Source organism: Dysidea avara, chromosome 6, assembly GCF_963678975.1.
Source record: "Dysidea avara chromosome 6, odDysAvar1.4, whole genome shotgun sequence".
NCBI lineage: Eukaryota > Metazoa > Porifera > Demospongiae > Dictyoceratida > Dysideidae > Dysidea > Dysidea avara.
In genome coordinates this window covers 14,911,364-14,930,812 of record NC_089277.1, presented here as the reverse complement: position 1 = coordinate 14,930,812, position 19,449 = coordinate 14,911,364, and the positions used below count along the sequence as shown (strand labels likewise).

General features: G+C 36.2%; 2 protein-coding genes across 8 annotated transcripts; one reads left to right on the top strand and one right to left on the bottom strand.

The window, feature by feature from the left end:
- Positions 1–939: 939 nt before the first annotated feature.
- LOC136257455 (NACHT, LRR and PYD domains-containing protein 12-like) lies at positions 940–18,881 on the bottom strand. Of its 2 annotated transcripts, XM_066050675.1 has the most exons (4): positions 18,796–18,881; positions 13,205–13,285; positions 11,981–12,241; positions 940–3,253 (listed from the first exon to the last, which is right to left on the bottom strand). In XM_066050675.1, exons 2-4 carry the CDS (start codon positions 13,254–13,256, stop codon positions 948–950), a joined length of 2,619 nt encoding a protein of 872 aa, XP_065906747.1. In that variant the 5' UTR covers positions 13,257–13,285; positions 18,796–18,881; the 3' UTR covers positions 940–947. The 2 variants fall into 2 exon arrangements, with proteins under 2 accessions (XP_065906747.1, XP_065906748.1); XM_066050676.1 differs by lacking the exons at positions 11,981–12,241; positions 13,205–13,285 and having other exon boundaries at positions 18,796–18,846.
- LOC136258052 (uncharacterized) lies at positions 6,598–9,099 on the top strand. 6 transcript variants are annotated; one of them, XM_066051357.1, is made up of 9 exons: positions 6,600–7,053; positions 7,108–7,315; positions 7,367–7,529; positions 7,652–7,756; positions 8,010–8,065; positions 8,126–8,154; positions 8,205–8,337; positions 8,782–8,846; positions 8,906–9,099. In XM_066051357.1, the coding sequence occupies exons 5-9, from the start codon at positions 8,036–8,038 to the stop codon at positions 8,979–8,981; spliced, it is 333 nt and encodes a 110-aa protein (XP_065907429.1). In that variant the 5' UTR covers positions 6,600–7,053; positions 7,108–7,315; positions 7,367–7,529; positions 7,652–7,756; positions 8,010–8,035; the 3' UTR covers positions 8,982–9,099. The 6 variants fall into 6 exon arrangements, 5 of the variants coding, with proteins under 5 accessions (XP_065907428.1, XP_065907429.1, XP_065907427.1 ...); XR_010702532.1 differs by having other exon boundaries at positions 6,598–7,315; positions 7,807–8,065; positions 8,245–8,337; XM_066051356.1 differs by having other exon boundaries at positions 6,599–7,315; positions 7,807–8,065.
- Positions 18,882–19,449: the final 568 nt, after the last annotated feature.

Here is a 19,449-nt window from a genome sequence, read left to right as displayed (position 1 = left end):
TGATGCATTAAGGTGTCTGATGTCTTAAGTAGCTGGTAAAACACCTTGTGAATTATTACAGTATTTGCACAAAAACAAAATTAATTGTTTGCTGTTTTTCCCAGCACATCAATTGGACTCCGCATCTGGCTTACAATACTAGTGACTGTCACATCTGGTGAAAAAGGCTTCTCATGTATAGTTCTCAAACTCATAAAAACATATCTTTCAGTGTTATAGGTGAGAATTACAAATCTTGCTATTCTATCAATTAAACAGAATGTGGTGACAACACTGGATTATTCAGAACTAATAGTTGGGGTGGACGGTATTGATCAATGTCATACCATGGTATTTTGCTACTAAAATTAATACCCACTAACTGGCACTAAGCATTAACACTGAGCCACATTGAAGACTACACAGTGCTTACTCTTCAAGTGGGAAAACAAATTGGAGGTTTTGCCAACAAACTTTTTTGACAGAGATGACAAATAGCACTCCCATATTTGACTAGTCTCCCATTAACATCTTTCATTACATATACATACATAGATATATACCTCACCATTGTGCCAAAACATCCTGCCACTATACCAATTATTGCTAAAGGTTAAACTTTTAATACGTAATATTATGAATCAATTGTTCTTGAAAGGATATCCTGAGAATATAGTTTCCTTTAGTTAAATGTATAGTGGGTAATTTCATAGGCGTAGCAAGATATTTTAGATAGGGGGCTCCAGTGCTTTTAATTTGAAAGATACAAAATGTATACCACAAAATCACATGATTATTCTAATCCATAATCAAGAGCATGAAACCATCTATCAATACAAATACTACAAAATAATAATGCACTGAAACATCTATATACAGAAGTTTAAACAAGTGTTGACAACTGAACTATATACGTATATATTACTAGGTTATTACTAGGTTATTACTAGGTTATTACTAGGTTATTACTAGTATTCTATCTTCAATTGAGCATTGCAGCCATGTGTTTTCCTGTGTTCATTTATAAACAATTCCTGTCTTTTAATATTCTCTTTGATGTCTTCTTCATAATCTGGAAGTTCCAATACTTTTAATGTAAAGTTATCTTGTACTGCATACAGAATCTCGTCTGAGGCTTCCTCACCAAACACGTTACCACGCAAGTACAGTTCCTGTAAACATTTATTATCTCTCAAAGCTTGTGACATATAATCTATAATTCCATCATTGATGAAATTGTTACGTAAACTGAGCCTTTTTAATCGGTCATTTTTCCTTAATGCTTTAAAAAGAATAGCAGCAGATGCAGTGGGCAAATCACAAGCACCAATGTACAGTGCTTCCAGTACAGAAGAGCTTTCTGCTAACATAGTATAGAAACCTTCAGTCTCTCCTAGCCCAATGTTAATTGAGACCCAGAGCATTCTAGTACAACAGGAAAGGACGATACTAGAAATAAAAGGATCGGATGAAGATGTAAGCAAATTATCCCATAATTCAATTTTTTCAATTGTTATTGAGTGAACATTGGGAACGAGAGCACGATATAGTATCTGACATCCCACATCCCCTATCATGCAGTATGCTAAGTTAAGCAGTTTCCATGCTTTGTGAGGTACAAATGTGAGAAATATAGTAAGGCATTCTATGTCATTAGGAAGCAAAGTATTTCCATCTAAATCTATTCTTTCACTTGAAAATACATCTGCATTGTATATAGCAGTGCACATTTCTTTATCATTAGCTTCATAGAAGCACTTGAACAACTGAAGGCATTTCATTTGGTCTTCAAGAAACCTGTCAGCAATGCCATTTTCTGCAGTACCATTGTCGGATAGAAACTGTTTAAAACATGTTCTTTGACCTTTGGTGAGTCCGACATACATTGAAAACATGTTTAAATGATTCTTATCCCAAAAATATTTCTTAAGTATTGTTCTCTCCTCGGTTGGTGACAGACAAGTAACTTGATAAGCAGCCAGGTATTCTTGAACCGAAAAATGAACAAAGTTAAGTGACATAGCAGTCTGGGTGATGCCAGAATGTTCTACCGCTTGTAGGAGACCAAAACCATTGATAGCTCCAGACACAACATCAAAGTCTGGACAAGCTGCTTTAATTTCATTGAAAGTGAACACTAGTTGATTATTACCTAATGCTTTAAGTGATAAAATTGCTAGCTGTTCAATAATATGTTTGTAAGGGCTTGGAAGTGATTTTATATCTGTAATATCCTCTTGAAGGCTAACACCACATTTAGTTGCAAGATGACGATTGATAGTTAAGCAAATGAATAGACTGTACAATTCTGTTGAGCTATTAGGCAGACCAATGCCTTGTTTGTATAAGTATAATAACACTGTCATATTAAATGGAACAAAACAGAGGCTACCAATATTTGGATGTGTTTTTATGTAACTAAGTAATTTGTCAGCCTTCTCTGGTTCACCCTCCAATGAATGCTGTATAAAGTGCTTTCGGTCATCTTCAGAAAAACCCAAAATGTCTACACGTCCAATTACATTTTCATGAAGATGGGCAGAGGCATGTGGTCGGGAAGAAATAACAATTCCACATTCTGGCAATATTCTGCGTTTAAATATGTTTGCAATGAAACCGCTTTCTTGTAAGTGTTCTGGAAGCTCATCAAACCCATCAAAAAGAATAGTCATATTTTTACCATCACTGTTTAACAAATATTTAGCACAATGATGGACTAACTCTTTAGCTACAGGTTCATTTGGATAAAAATAATGAATCAAGTTGTCAAGATTTTTCATACTTTGTACATCAGGGTCACGAAGGCAGAGAAGGAAAACTAATTCACTATTTAACAAGACCTCTTTATTTGCCCATTTGTATGATATTTCTTTTAAAAGAATTGTTTTTCCAATACCTGGTGCGCCTTCTATTAAAATTGTTAGAGGAAGCTTGTTGCTGGGTTCCTCTAGAGGAGCAAGGATTTCTGCTACATCTTTTGTCACTTTACTACGCTTCAGACATTCAGAAAGAGACACAAAATTCCTTAGCTTAGGACGTTTTGCTGCAGGTTGGTCACCTATGGCAGACATGATACTATCAACATCACCACCACCAGCAGCTTCAGCTATGTGAATAGCTTCTTTCTTAGTACGTCGACCTTTGTGGTGAATTAAAGCAAGTGGAGTAAATTCTTTTGGCTGCTCTGGTGGCCATACATGTTTGTCAATTAGGTAACGTGTTCTAGTATAAACTGACTTCACATGTTTAATCAACTGAGCAATTGATTTAGTTCCTATATGTAACAAAAATTTTAAATATAACATTTAGAGTTGTCAGATAGGAATATGAATACACAAAATTAGTGGTATAGATTTACTCCAGTATGCCTTCTTTATTAACTATATGGGTAAAGGAATCAGCACTATTGATATTTTCATTTTTTTATAAATGATTTCTGTGCATATACAGGCATATAGTATGAAATCTTGTAACTATGCAGCAGCATGTTATAAGCATTCATCAACAGGATATTAAATGTTTCTTATATGGAATATACTTGTAGGATTTTCTTTGCTTTCGTTTGAGTGTTACCTTAAATGTCTGCTTTACCAGAGTACTTGACTGATCTATTAGAGTACTGCATCTCTATTGCATACCAATATCAAGAATTTAGTATCAATACCACCTTCATTTTGTGAACTGTCTGACAGAAGCTTCATGAGACCCAGTGAGACAGTCTCTTGAAAGGTACTGTGTGATTAACATCACAATATCGATACGATTTACATTTACTTGCTTGTTTGGCAAATAGAGCTAGAAGCAGAGTTTAAGGCATCATACTTTTAGGGCTAATTAGTCTTAGCACTCTCACTGTACTCATATATATGCCTCCATAGTCTAGCTCAGTAGACGAGCACAAGACTCACTCACGAAGGAATAAATGTCTGATAGATAAGGTCATAATACAGTGTATAATTACACTAAAAAAATTAAATAAATCTAAAACATGCTCATTAGAGGCTTCGTTACATGCATACAAAAAAAATATTGCTGCAGATTTAAGTTACGGAGCTAGTATGCTTTACCTTAACTGTAAACTGAGTATGGAAACAGATTGAAAAATTATTGCACTTGTACAAGTGAAAACCAAACAAGTTAAAACTATGGGACCAAATTCTTATAACTACTGAGTTAATGCAATCACAGCTGTTCACTTCTACCTTATACTATATATAGAAGTTCTAGTTTAGTAAAAGTTTATATAGATCTATACCAATGGAAATTCTAGTATATAGAATGCAAAAAACAGCGGAGTTGTGAAAACAGGTGTGGCCTTTAAACCTGGGCACAGCAATTTACATACACTAACACTATACATACAGAGCACGCACTCCACCATCCCTCTGGAATATCTTCTCTACTGAAAACATCCTATCCCTTGCTAATATATAGTACAAGCAAAAGAAAAAATTAGGAATTTTAAACTAGAGTATAGGAACAGCGTAGTACTGCTGCAATAAAAAGTACTGACGCAAACTGAATCTGAGAAATGGTCCGATATTGTAGAACAATAAAAAGTGAATATCCCCACTGTGCTATATGGAGATCCTACAATCAAAACACACAATAGGGATATTCACTTCTTATTGTTTTATAGTATCTAGACATTATGTACTACTCTGATCCAGCTTGTTTCAGTACTTTTTATTGCAGCAGTACCACATTGTCCCAAATCTAGTTTAAAATTCCTAATCTTTCTTATACTTGTTTACGAATTTTTTTTGTCAATAATGCCTACTATTAAATAGCTAGCTATGTTCACATAGTACTATGTAGTATTAACCACCCCAAAAACACCTTCGCTGTAAAAAAGGTGCGCCCAAGAAACTACAAGTACCTGGAACCCAATGTAAAAAACAAAAAGAAAAAAACAGCTTAGCTGAAGTGAAAAGTAACTGGTAACTTAAAGAGCTGATATCTGAAGCGGCCAAGAATACAATTACTAAAGTTTAATCCATGCAAGAACACCTTGGCTATAAAACAGGTGTATACATGAAAGTAACTGGCAACTGAAATGGCTGATATCTCAAGCGGCCAAGAATGAATGGTCATATACAACTAATTCAAAAATTTAACACTGAACCTTTATAATTCAGCTGTGTTCTATATTCACTCTTGCTGCATCGTAAAGTAATTTCTTTTAACTCTAATTGGCTGGTAATTTGGCCACCTTTTTTTGCTCTATTATACTGACTATTAAAAAAGGCGGCCAAATTACCAGCCAATTAGAGTTAAAAGAAATTACTTTACGATGCAGCAAGAGTGAATATAGAACACAGCTGAATTATAAAGGTTCAGTGTTAAATTTTTGAATTAGTTGTATATGACCATTCATTCTTGGCCGCTTGAGATATCAGCCATTTCAGTTGCCAGTTACTTTCATGTATACACCTGTTTTATAGCCAAGGTGTTCTTGCATGGATTAAACTTTAGTAATTGTATTCTTGGCCGCTTCAGATATCAGCTCTTTAAGTTACCAGTTACTTTTCACTTCAGCTAAGCTGTTTTTTCTTTTTGTTTTTTACATTGGGTTCCAGGTACTTGTAGTTTCTTGGGCACGCCTTTTTTACAGCGAAGGTGTTTTTGGGGTGGATATCACTCATTTTTGTCAGTGAAAGGTAATTTTTTTGGAAATGAGCAATTAACATTAATGCAGAATATTATCTTGGAGAGTCAGTAAAATCCATACATAATAATGATTGTTTCATAACACCATAAATTTGGAAGTATGAATTTACGGTGTAGTATGACTGTTCTATTAGAGTAAATTTATCTTTACTGCCTGCACGTGATGAATATATCTCATATCTGTGCATGTTAAATGCTTCAGACACCTAATTAAACTTGCAAGTGCCTAATTAGTTCACAGTTGCTACACAGCTATAAATACATTTGTAATTGTTATCATCATAATTATTTATCATGTTATAACCATTTTTTAATATTTTGGTCACAACTTCAGGATTAGAGCAGCAGAGAAAGGAATAGAGGACTCAACCATCAAGACTTGTATATGGGAGATGGAACAGTATTGCGATGGACAATGCCGGTACTAACCCCTCAAGGGTGTTGCAGTACAGTATAGATGCAAGACCAGAGCCTCGATCGTCACCGTGGTCACAACTTCAGGATTGGAGCAGCAGAGAAAGGAATGGAGGACTCAATCATCAAGACTCGGGGAGATGAAATAGCATTGCCATGGACAATGCCAGCACTAACCCCTCAAGGATGTCACAGTGCAGTATCGATACAACCACTCCAACCAGTGCATAAGACCAGAGCTCAATCATCACCTTTTGACTGAAATTTTTATACTTGATGAAGCAATTAAAACAAAATAGTTGTAGTACTTATACTTTCCTGAGGGAGCATGCCCCCACAGTCTCAGACTCCCTTGCCTGTTAGGCAGAATAATAGGATTGAGCCTTACTACCACTTTCACCTTTATTCTTGGCCTGAATGTACATATCAGCAACATACAGTAGCTGTAGATAATGCTAGTTAATGCCCCTAGGCAGAGCTATAGGGGTGGGAATTTTTCCCTACTATCATACTATCATAGTAGTTATTCTCGCAGTTCTTTGCCTGGCCATCATCAACTGCTGTCAAAACATTAGTCTCGTCCCCCAGACCCTTCCTCAAGCATGCTTATCACACAAAAATAACTTAGTTTAGCAGTGCACAAACGATTATTCATTGACAGCTTATACTATAATAAAGTACACTTACCGCATTGTTGAACCATGTATACCACCAGATTGACAACTAACACGTGATCTATTTAGGGGAAATCTCGTGGAAAGTCCCTAATTACCTTAAGCGGACACTCGTGATACGTGGTTTTAAATTAAATGCTTTAAGAATGTAACTGGATGGTGAGGCGTACTTTAATCGGTTCGACTTTACTGAGAAACTCGAGCCCCCTCGTGAGAAACTACATCGCTTGAGCAACGCTTGAAAAAGTAAGAGTCAAGAATACTGAGGGACTCTATGACATATGCCGGTCTTGATGCTAACGAAACGAGGAGTGAAGTTTGTGCAACGTGTCACATCGCCACACACTGATTCACCGTGTTTGTGCGATAGGGTTTTTGGACCTGTCCACCAGATGTTGAAAGGAAATTCATTCCACCACATGTTGAAAGGAAATTCATTCCAACTTGTGAAGTTATTGGTATACTCATTGTTGGGGTCCATGGGGACATCGATGATCATTTACCAGTCAGCTGTAAGTAATGTCACAACAGAAGGAAAGGAACCATTTTCATATCCCTATGGCATACTGATTTTCCAGGTCAGCCGTTTATGTACACCCAACCACGGAAATGTAGAACTTTGGTTGCAGGTGGAAAATAAACACCTTTTTACTCAGTTACAAGAGATTCACCCAGCTGGGATAAAATGTTGAAGTGAATGTCATTAGTACCTACTTGTGGTTCATCAGGTATTGGACAATTCCAAGTGTCCAGATTATGCAGTTGTCCTCATGTTCAAGTTTACATGTTTAGGCAAGTTCCACAACATCCTATAATTTATTATTATATCAGTGTGGAATAGTGCTTATATAATATTTTCCATATTCCAGGCTTTAGGTGTATTGTATTTAACGTCTGCTTGTTGGTTTTTGCAGGCCATCTGGTCATACCGGTTTATCCACTAGCAGTTGAATGTGATCATGGTACGTATGTAAGTTGAGACCATGCAGGAACAAAGATACAGGTGTCATGAATTTCAGGTCAGTTAACGTTCAGAGGAATTGTATTATTGCAATTGTTCTTGTTGTAGTTATCAATTATCAGTGACCAGTTTGTGATAGCGTACTTTGTTTGACTAATGACCAAATGTTCTGGTTTACTTGCTTACCCAACAGTTATGTTACTCACTTAACCTGCATATGTGATATATTTTTTTTAGTTCATTTTGATTATTCATCCTTTATTGGTACAGCCTGGCATATTGATTTTTTGCACATTCTCTTTTTAATTCAGTGCCTGCTGGATTGTTTCATCAGAAGATGTCTTTGGTGTTGCGACCGATGTTCCAGGTCAGTTTGCATGTGTGTTTAATTTAAGGTTGACTTCAGTGCCTGCTCATTCTTTTACAGGTCTCGGTATTGAGTGTCATGAATTTCAGGTCAGTTGACGTACAGAAGAATTGTATTATTGCAATTGTTGTTTTTGTAGTTATCAATTATCACTGTATACTAGTGATGTGAATTTGCAGGTCAGTCTACTCAGATGTATCAGGCATAGTGTTGATGGGTTCGAACAAGTATCCAGTGTAGACTGTAGTGGCATCAAGGGTGTTAATTTCCAGGTCAGTTTACATGTTGTGATGTTAGTGATTTTTTCCTAGTACCCAGATGTTAAGTGTATTGTATTTAATGCCCACTTGTTATGTTTTTAAAATTATGGTATATCAGTGTAGACAGTGCAACAGTAAGCCTTCTGTGTTGTAGTAACTATTTGTTTCATTATTATGCTGTTGTCCCGGAATGGCACAATTTTTGGGCAACCAGTGTGAAGTCCAGTGGTACAAACATTGTATTATGACCAAGTTGTGATAGCGTACTTTTGTTTGACTAATGTCCTAATGTTCTGGTTTGACTAATGTCCTAATGTTCTGGTTTAACATGCTTACCCAACAGTTATGTTATTCATTCACTTAGCCTGGGATATAATTTTTGTTCATTTTGATTATCCATGCTATTATTGACACAGCCCGGCATATTGATTTTTTGTACATTCTCTTTTAATTCAGTGCCTGTTGGATTGTGTCATCAGATATCGAAACAAGTGTTTTTGGTGTTGCGACCGATGTTCCAGGTCAGTTGCATGAGTGTTTAATTTAAGGTTAACTTCAGTGCCTGCTTATTCTTTTACAGGTCTCAGTATCGTCATGCTGACATACAAGAAATCATCACTATTGTTGGAACTATTTTTAGTCAAGTCTTGATGTGATGTTAATTAACGTTGTTACACATTGTTGTATGTTTACCATATGGCAAGAAATTATCATGGCCATCATGAAATTTGAATATTGTGTAAGTTGTGTGGAACAACCCCAACTCATACATGGTCACTGGCAAACCACGAAACACATTCGAGCCACAACACCACGAACCACATTCGAGCAATCCATTACAAAATTTTGTTGCACCATTTGTGTGTGCATAATACTTAATGAAAGCCACAACACAAGCTACATGGTACACACTACATAGAGGTGGTAACCCCTAAAGGCTTGTTACCTTTTGTATTCACCTTACCGGCCTTTGTGGTTAATCTATTAAAAATTACATGTAAATAGAGAATTGAAGAGTATGCTAAAGCACCTTCGCTAGTGATTTTGTTCTTCAAACCATAAGACAATTGCTGCAACTGGCGATTTATAAACGCTCGCATGGGGTGTGGTACTAAATGGAATTTAAAAGATTTCTGCTTAAAATGCCATCCCTAGGGAACTTACGGTTCAGCACGCTGTCACAACTTGTTTATCAGGCATTAGACTTTGTGTCCACATCGTGTGTTTAAAAGTTATTGTAGGGATTAGAGGTTTGATTGAAGAAAATACGCGTATAGGCAAACCAGGATTGGATAATGTCAGTGCTAGATGGACTATACAAACACGACTATGTTGACTGGTATAACGTGACAGTAGTTGTAACATAAGGTAGAGAAATAAAGTGAAATACGCCTATTTTTTATTTTGCGATGGTTACTTTTTTATTTTAGCGAGGTCGCAAGAAAACTACGATGACGACTCCTAAAGATTTTTTTATCACGTAACGCAATACAAATCTATTGAGAGATGTTGCGTAATTTAGGACTAATATTGCGAAACCGGCCCTACACGTAAATAACTCACAGTAGTGGCCGCGCGTCTTTTAATTGGGCGTGCGCTTTGTAGTTTCTTGGCCGCGCGACTCACTACCGTGAGTCTTGATGAGGTCATGATCTGCAGTGATCATGAATCTAATAGCTCATTGACTTTAAAAAAATCTACTCTAGTAAATTAAATACAAGAATTACAATGAATGATATCCGCAATGACAAAATTTGATGTCATAACTGACAAAATGGCCATGTTAGTGTGGGGGCTTTAGAGACTTTGGCACACAGTATCCAAAATGAATGTTGTCAGCAGTTTTTTACACATTAAACCAATAGGTAAGAAGTAGCACACATACCGTGATGGTGCAAAATGTGCTCTCAAACAAGGAAAGCAAACCGAAAATTTTAAACTTGGACAATAATAGCTGTATATAGTATGTCTCATGTTTGCCCTTTTTCAGATTTATAAACATTATCATAGGGAAACGCCATTTCAGCCAATACCTACCTGTACTAAGTCCACGCAATACGTCAGCCATTTTGTTTTGTGACACCATAGATAATACATGAAACGTAATCACAACATCAAGATGCGTCATTGCGGATATCGTTTACTATTAATAATTTTATAATGGAGAAAGCCCAGACTCTACCTGGATCAAATGGACAATTAACAGCCACTGGATTCTCATGAGTTAACCTGCCAGCAGAAGAACAAGAATCATGCACGTAAAAACCTAATTGCTAATAGTAGAGAAAATGACAAGCAACATGTACCAAAATCTATTCACAGCAACATTTAAACGTGCCCCATCTTCAGTGATAGGGGTGGCACTACCTTCCTGGAATGCAGTCTTGTGCCCAGCCGGGGTCACGCTGACTGCATGTTGTGCATTAACATGAGCCCAGCTGGGCACAAGACTGCCTTGAACCAATATTCCAATATGATGGTGCAATAACATTGTGAAATGTGCATGCCTGGAGATCAAATCTGCACTGTGTTATGGCCAATACAGTACTACAGAAGAATAAAAGTAGGATAATAGCACACGTATATTGTATGACACTATGCCAAAAGTTTCTTCTTGGAGTATTTCTGTGAAAGAAGTAGGGCAGCCACCACTTGACTGAACGCATCGGGCAGATGGGCAAGCAGGCAGAAGAAAATTCTGTTCAATAAACTTAAAAGGGATCTGTAGCAACTTGACAAAAACATTTTGAGCCAATTTGAAGAAATTTTTGGGCTTGATTTTACCCAACCAATACTGTCATGTCATCATGAGGGGAAATGGAGGCAGGTTTGATTTTTTATCATGGGCTACACCCACACCTTCGTCGTCCCTACAATACTATCGTACTGTATGATTACTATCATTACCTTTAATTTTACAACTATTTCACCCGGCTTTTAAAGGCCATGCTTTTATCACAACTTAGCTGTTTTGTGTGGCTTACAATTAGCCATATAACAACACTAACTATTAGCCCCAACAACAGTGCATTGTTGGGGCAGTTACTTTTTAAAGTAACTAGTTACATATTATTTGCAACAGAACTATTTAGTTACAGTAGTATTACCCAAAAAATAAAGTAACTAAATCTTGGTTATAAGTAAGAAGCTGGTGAATAAGCAATATTCATACTTCGTTGTGGCTAGGCATTACTGAGTGGATTACTAATGACATTAGTAACTTCGTTACTTGTAGTAATGTTATGTACTATTACACTTGTTACAGTAACTATATTACTTAAATAATGCATTACATTTGTAAGTAAAGTAACTTGAGTTATATTAGCTACCTATTTTATAGTGTATTACTTAGTTACCACAAAAGTAATAATTACTATTACATAACACATTACATAAGTAATGCGTTACCTCAACACAGCCTAACAATTGGTAATAGCAGTAATTTGCAACTATACATACATACATACATACATTATCACAGCAACATAAGCTGACATTTGTTTTAGGAGTGAGATAAATGCGTACACCATAACAATAGAAGCTTCAAAACCTGTCAAATTAAAAATCCTCCATCAACATTATGCTTTAGCTACACTTTGAGCATCCACAAGCTGCCATTGATCACAATATGGCCAAAAAATTATCTCAACTTAACCTTGGTCTAGCGGGTCACCACTGGATACTGCAGGAGAATCAATTGCTTCTAACATTTTCTTCCAAGTGGCATTGAGATCAACTTCAAGCCACTTTTCTAACATGTTGTTACAGCACCACTTCAAGTTGGTTGGAAATGCTCCTTCTATAGCTCTCAACTCTCCACTATTCAGGTTTAATAAAGTTCCAAGCACCTTCCAGTCAGCAGCATAGTTTGGAGTAATGTACTGATAAAGATCCTTTAGTAGAGGAGTAGTGTTTACTGTACAACACAAGTATTCAAATGTTAAGAACAAAACGTTTTCAGTAAACTGCCACATACATTTGCACACAATTTGAACCAGTGTACTTTAAAACTTATATAGTAGAGCTGAGAGATAAATTTTAGATAAAACGATGATCTATAGATACCTAGATTACCTATGATAAATAAGATAACAAATTTGCTTATTGAGATAATTGTAATTTATTGTAAATCAACTATAGTCAGATGGAAAACTTGCAGAAAGGTATCAAACTAGTTGTGGAACTGATAAAACTTCTGGCATAACAAACACTACGTACTTGATTTAATGTCAGCAAATATGTATAAAACTACGTAGATTTACAGAACAGTCCTATGATGTCTCATCATTATCGAGACAGTATAATTATTGAGATTAATTGGTTGTCACTCATCTAGATACAGGTTTTACCATTATCACATAGTCCTTTTACACATATACATCTCTGCTAGACACTTTCAGTATCCAAAATCCTATTATGTCTCCGGACCAGAAATGAACAAACAAGTGTTATGAATTCTAAACACTACTAGTGACCACAATGATGAAAGTCATGCACTGAAATTTTAAAAAAAAATCTGCACATGTAGAATACTGGTTTTATAGCACATAGCAATTTAACACTTAACCATATACGTATAGTTCTGGCTTATAACTAAACCTGCTCACATCATTTTACTGTGCTTAGCTTGTAAGATGGAATAAGGTACAAAGTTACCATGCATGTGCCCACAGTGGTCGGCACTAACCAGCTACAGATATACGTATTATCGTAATTTAATTGAAGTAATCAATAATTTTTTTTCTTTGTAGCATTGGTTTTTTAGCCAATCTATGTGTTTTACAGATTATGCCAACTACATAACCTGCATGGTTTTTGTCTAGCAAACCACATTTTGTATGTTTGTTAATTGACAATGCACATGCAGAGTAAAACATACCTTTATCAGCACTTCTGAATTTATCTAATCCATCTAATTCAGCCTCTGACATTGTACGTAATTATAATCATGGCACATTCACTAGAACAAACACAACAGATATGAGACAAGTGGCATTGTTTGTGTAATAGTTTGTATCATGTGCCCTCACTATTTGCCTAATATGCATACCCTTGCTCTGGGGCTGTAAGTGTGGGGCAGAAAAAATAACAGTTACAGTAAAACTCAAATGGAAAAGATGAAGAATGAACAAATCAAAAACAAGGAAGCTCAAGCATTCTCTAAACAGAGGTGTAGGCATTGCCCGAGCATCAGGCTACTTTGCCCTACCATCAGCTGCCCAGAGTAATTAAAAACATGGGCTGAAACTGCTTATGAACAGTTGTTTATAACATCCATGATTGTATAAGACATGTAACACTAATAGAATATTTACATCGGTTTTCTCAATTAATACATATAATACAACAGTGTCTAATACCTGGCTAGGAAGAAACTTTGATTTAAAGTATGGGGTGCTTACAATATCAAAACTTTGCACTGAAGTCACCAACCAAGAAAGAAAATGAAAAAAATTAATGCAGGTAACCTATTTTGGAATGTACTGCTAAAAACGATGCACCAATCAAAAACACTAAATCCAATGGTGTAATCAACCCTGATGGCTTGACTTCAATATACACTATCTATATCTTGTATTAAATAACTTGATGTATGAAATGGAGGACAAGCAGCTTCCAGGGAAGAGAACACTCCTGATAATGAAGTAAAGAGTGTCCGAGAGCTTTAAAATCCTCCAAACTCCACTAAGATGTTACTTTTCGCAATTCTTAATACAAATTCTTTCCGATAGCACTTATTTCATATCATACCTCCTCTGAGTAGTATCTATACAGCCAGACAGGTGTTCATGTCTCAAATGCTTCAAGACTGGCACTCTCTGATCTGAGTTTGACTACTGTATGAAAAGTTTTGAGGCAAAAAAATTTTGTGAATAATTATGGCAAGATTTGGAGGAAAAGTTTCATAGCTGTATATATATTGTACAGCAGCTAATTTGTTTGGAGGGAAAGTTTCATAGCTGTACATATGTTGTATAGCAGCAATTTGTTTGGAGGGAAAGTTTCAGTCAGTGATTAATCTATGAAGCCATGCAAGGTTTAAATTTTTTTATGTATACAGTGAATACTGCAATTCACAAGTTACACCAAATCAAGTGTACTGTCCACCACATTAATAAATGGTCTCATGTCAATCATCCATGTCGTGGTGCTGTGGTTTATAATCACCTTTACATTATTGGTACCATATGCCAGACGATTTACAAATTCCATAGACTGCACACATTGTGCCTGTACATTACACTCAAAGCAGTTGCCATATCCATGGCTGTTTCTGTTGTAGCATTGGTAAAAATGGCTGAGTCTTTCATGATAATACTAGCTAGCACCACAGCAACAGTACGTAGTGCATTACTTATGTAATGTGTTGTGTAATTTTATTACCTTGTAACTAAGTAATAATACAATATGCTATAACTCAAGTTACTTTGCTTATAAATGTAATGCATTATCTAAGTAATGAAGTTACTGTATCAACTCGAATATCAAACAATAGTCTCGCATTTCCAGACCACTTTTCAATGAATGGCTTCAGATTAACTTAAAACTTTTCACATTGCTAGATTGGCTTTATGCATTTCTTAAAAGTCTCGGTAGGCATTTAAAATTTTAAATGATTGCCCAAGAATATAAGCAGCTAGGAGTTCAGCCTGTTGATGCAAGTTAAATAATCAGAAATTGCAGTTATCGGCCAAATTTCAGGCTGCAATACCAGAATTAGCAGATTATTTTAGCTAATTAGCTAATTTTACTGACCCTTCATGGTGTTATTATTTTCATAACAGTTTAACTAAAAATGGCAATTTTACAAAATATGCATGAAATTTTGGTAAACATATTGGTTATCTGTATGTGAATTTCAATATCTATATTGGCTAATCGGATAATCTCTTATCAGCGCATCACTAGTTTAGCCCATGATGTTGTTAATGCAGCCATAGTGTAAACAACTAGGAATAGTAAGAAAGTGAAGTGACTAAGCAGCAATACTGTTTGTAGACTATGTATTCAAGCAAAGAATACACTGTTTTGTCAACAATGAGGGGAATTTTTATGACATTACAATCAAATAGTCTCCCATCTTAATAAATACATCCCCCCATCAATCAGGGTTTCATTCTGGTTACTCCACACAAGATGTATTGCTATATGTAACAGATAAATGGATGAGGGCTACTGATAAAGGTTAATATACTGGAGCTATGGTTTTTAGATCTAGCCAAGGCGTTCGATACAGTTGATCATAGCATTCTATACTCTATTACGGTTTTCAGGGAACACCTTATGCCTTGCTATAGTATATGACTATTTCTCAAATCGGCAACAATGAGATTTGTTAAATGGTAGTTTGTCTCATTGGGGCCCTGCTATGATTGGTGTGTTTCATCCTAGGTCCTTTCCTTTATTAATGACTTGTTACTCTACTATATTTATTCACTATATATACATTTGTATGCTGATGGTGCTGAGCTATATTATAGCCACTCGGACCTGTGCTGTAGAGGCATAGGTACAGTCTGATTCGAATAAAGTAGCTCAATTAACAGATTAGTAGTTCTCATTTATGTTTTAATGTTGTCAAGTTTACTGCTACGATTATTAGAAGCCGACACAAAAAATTCTCGTAAAACTTTTAATGTTTCAATTGGTGATGCAGCTTTGAACAAAGTTGACTCTGTTTGGTATCTGGGTGTTATAATCAACCCTACATTATCATCAGTGTTGGGAGTAACGCATTACATAAGTAACGCGTTACGTAATATTATTACTTTTTTGGTAACTAAGTAATATAACGAGATACGCTACAAAAACAGGTAATATAACTCAAGTTACTTTACTTACAAATCTAACACATTACCTAAGTAATATAGTTACTGTAATGAATCTAATATTACATAATATTATTACTACAAGTAACGAAGTTACTAATCTCGTTAGTAATCCACTGAGTAACGCCTAGCCACAATGTAGTAATGAAGCCTACTGAATGAAGCTCATTTACCAGCTTCTTACTTATAACCAAGATTTGCACATTGCCCAACAACGCAATCATGTCACGTGATAAGGTGGTAGTTTCACACGTGACAGCTTAAGGCTGTGGACACGAAGTAATATAATATGTAATATTATTATAGTTACTTTTTTATGGGTAATATGTAACTGTAACTAAATAGTTCAGTTGCAAGTAATATGTAATATGTAACTAGTTACTTTTAAAAAGTAACTTGCCCAATACTGATTATCATGGTCACTAAATATAGTTTCTAGAGTTAGTTTTATAATCTGCCGTTATATGGAACATAAGCAACTAGTTTACTTTATTCAGCTTTTATCTTAACTATTGTGATGCTGTGTGGTGTCCCCACTACTGATAAGATAACTACAATGCTTGAAAGACTAAATTTGTAAAAAGATTACCACTGTCGTATCATTTCAAGTTTTCTTTTACGTTGATGAAGCATTGAAGGTTTTAAAGATTGCCTTCTTATTTTCGTAACATCTTCTGGTACTCAAAAGATATCACAAGTCATGTCAGTTGTAACGTAGACTAATTTGGTAAGAGTCAATAACAATATTATTTTGGAAGAGTAGTAGTGAATGTCATGATAATGACAACATGTAAAGGCAGAGCCATAGGCAGGGTAGGCAGCTTGCCTAGGGCCTCAGGGCCTCCAAGCACCAAAAAGGGGCCTCAGGCTTACAGATTGCATGTACATCTATAATGAAATGCTATAATAGAATGCTATTCATACAGCCAATTGCATTCACATTTCCCTTATGCAGCCATACACTAGTGGACAGTTCTAGGTATTCCCAGGCTATGAATAGCCTTCTATCAACTTATTATCATCACAGAACAAGCACTTACATCTCATAACAAAAGCACACAGGAACATTCTCTATGTTCTACTCACGTGCAGAGCTGATTCACGTGATAGTAAGTATTTAAAAACAAATATGGAGGGACAATGCTGTGACAGTTTGGAGTATAGGAGAGACATGGATTTCTTATAGTGTCTGTTTGCATTGCGACTAATTCATGTGAGTTGTACATTACATAGGAAAAGGAGTACAGTGTATTAGCTATGGTTTGTTGTAGTTTGGGTTCGCCATTTGCCGCTCTTTGACTGCACTACTTTGGCGCAGCCTTCATTTCACGCCTCTGATTTGGTGCAACTGAGTGGTTCTGTAGTAGCTACACTGGATGGAGATTGGCACTAGTAAAGTATTGTTCATGATAAAGGTGATTGAGCGGGTGAGACTCAGGAGTAGCACTGGTTCTTCGTTCGAAAAGGTCTCAAGATCAGCTAGTTGAAGAGCTGGAAGATTGCTGTACAGTGCTATAGAGCTGGAAAGATATCTGTATATTATAATAAGTTACACTAACACTTCTAGGATAGAAATAAAGCTGCAAAAACAGCGGCCATACATACATGTATAGCTAGCGTAACTACGTAGAACCATGCTGTTTTGCATAACAAGCTTATAAATGTATATAAAGGCCCTACAAATGGGCTATACTTTGACTGTTAGGAGGGGCCTCTAACTTTAGCTTTGCCTAGGGCCTCCAGAATGCTAAGGCCGGCCCTGTGTAAAGGGGGCCTAGACTCAGGGGTACACAACTACCTGAAACACAGGTAGCTGGATCCCTGGCAAGACAAAACTATAAATTACAATATACACAATTACAACATTAACCAATAACAGTTAAAAGTTCCGTAATATCCCACAATTCTGATGTGCGAGCTATAGGAGCACAAAATGGCAACTGAAGCAGCTTGTTTGAAAACAGACTCTAACATAACATTTTTATAGACGACAAACTCTACATAAGTTAGATATTGTTGATGGCAGGAAGTGACCTAGACACCAAACTTCAATAATTTATAACCAGTTCAACAAATAAACCAGTATGCACTTTCTTTTACAGAGGAACTGTTATATGGCATACTTTACCATCAACTTGTCGTCATTCAGGAAACTATTCTATATCATTAGCTAATGATAATTTGTACCCTTTAATTATTGTGTGTATAATATATTCTTTGCTTGTATGCAGGGCTCCACTAAAATCAGTGTTTCACTGAGTGGATTCCCTGCTGAAACAGTACAATTACAAGCGTACCAAAACACTCAGTTCGAGATGCCCCCTTAAACAAAAGTTCAGTCAGTTAAATTGTGTCAGTAACCAACAAAGAACAGTTTAATAACAAAGTTCGATTGATTTGTAGTTTCGGCTATATACGGCGAAGAATTGGCAAGTTGATCAGTTAAATTATGAAACTCTAGATAACAGGGCCAGGCCTACTGAGGGAAATGGTCGCTATAATGCATTACCCTTCCGAGTCAATACTTTATTATCGATTTAAAAATAAATAAATAAAAAATAAATAAATAAAATTAAAAAATCGTCACATCCTTCCGAAGTCAATATTTTACTATCGCTCTCTTATACAAACACAGACTTACCAAAGCGCTTTTCACATTGCTACTAGTCCAACGTCCCGGCACCAATCACAATGCGACAATTGTCATGGTTACCACGTGACGGCGCGTTTTAAATGGAATGCGGAGATCAAGACACACTATCATAGTGTGTCGTGCGGCCTAAAAAGCCGGCGCGCACACCGTGGTTATATTGACAGGAAGAAAGAAAACGTCATTTTCACACTTTTGTATCTCGGTGATCCCTTATCCGATTGGAACCAAATTTGCTACAGACTTTCCCGCCATCCAGGGGAGTCTACATACCAAATTTGAAGGAAATCACTCCAGCCATTTCGAGCTGCCAAAGTTTCAATTTTTTTTCTTCGTTTTTTTTCTTCGTGTTTTCGCACACTTGCAAAATTGCTATAAAACGCAAACACGTGCTCCGATCGCTTTGAAATTTGACACACAGAAAGGGAGTGCAAAGGTGAATCCTAGCATCAAATTTGGTGCAAATCCGATGAATGGTTCAGGAGTTATGACCGATTATTTGCGTAAAACAAGATCGATTTGTTGTCACGCCTACAAGGTAAACCGCTTCATGGAATGTGTTGAAAATTGCTATGTAGCTAAATGGAGTAACCATCGTAGGAGTGCCTTTTGGTGGTTTGAAAGGAATCGAGATGAAGACCACGG

Excerpts from the sequence above, each read along its gene's own strand:
- LOC136257455 (XM_066050675.1), bottom strand. The coding sequence starts at position 13,256 with ATGTCAGAGGCTGAATTAGATGGATTAGATAAATTCAGAAGTGCTGAT. Across the intron at positions 12,242-13,204 it reads ATTCAGAAGTGCTGATAAAG|TAAACACTACTCCTCTACTA; the intron begins GTATGTTTTACT and ends TGTGTTGTACAG. Across the intron at positions 3,254-11,980 it reads TGGTGACCCGCTAGACCAAG|GAACTAAATCAATTGCTCAG; the intron begins GTTAAGTTGAGA and ends TGTTACATATAG.
- LOC136258052 (XM_066051356.1), top strand. The coding sequence starts at position 8,036 with ATGTCTTTGGTGTTGCGACCGATGTTCCAG. Across the intron at positions 8,066-8,125 it reads TGTTGCGACCGATGTTCCAG|GTCTCGGTATTGAGTGTCAT; the intron begins GTCAGTTTGCAT and ends ATTCTTTTACAG. Across the intron at positions 8,847-8,905 it reads TGTTGCGACCGATGTTCCAG|GTCTCAGTATCGTCATGCTG; the intron begins GTCAGTTGCATG and ends ATTCTTTTACAG.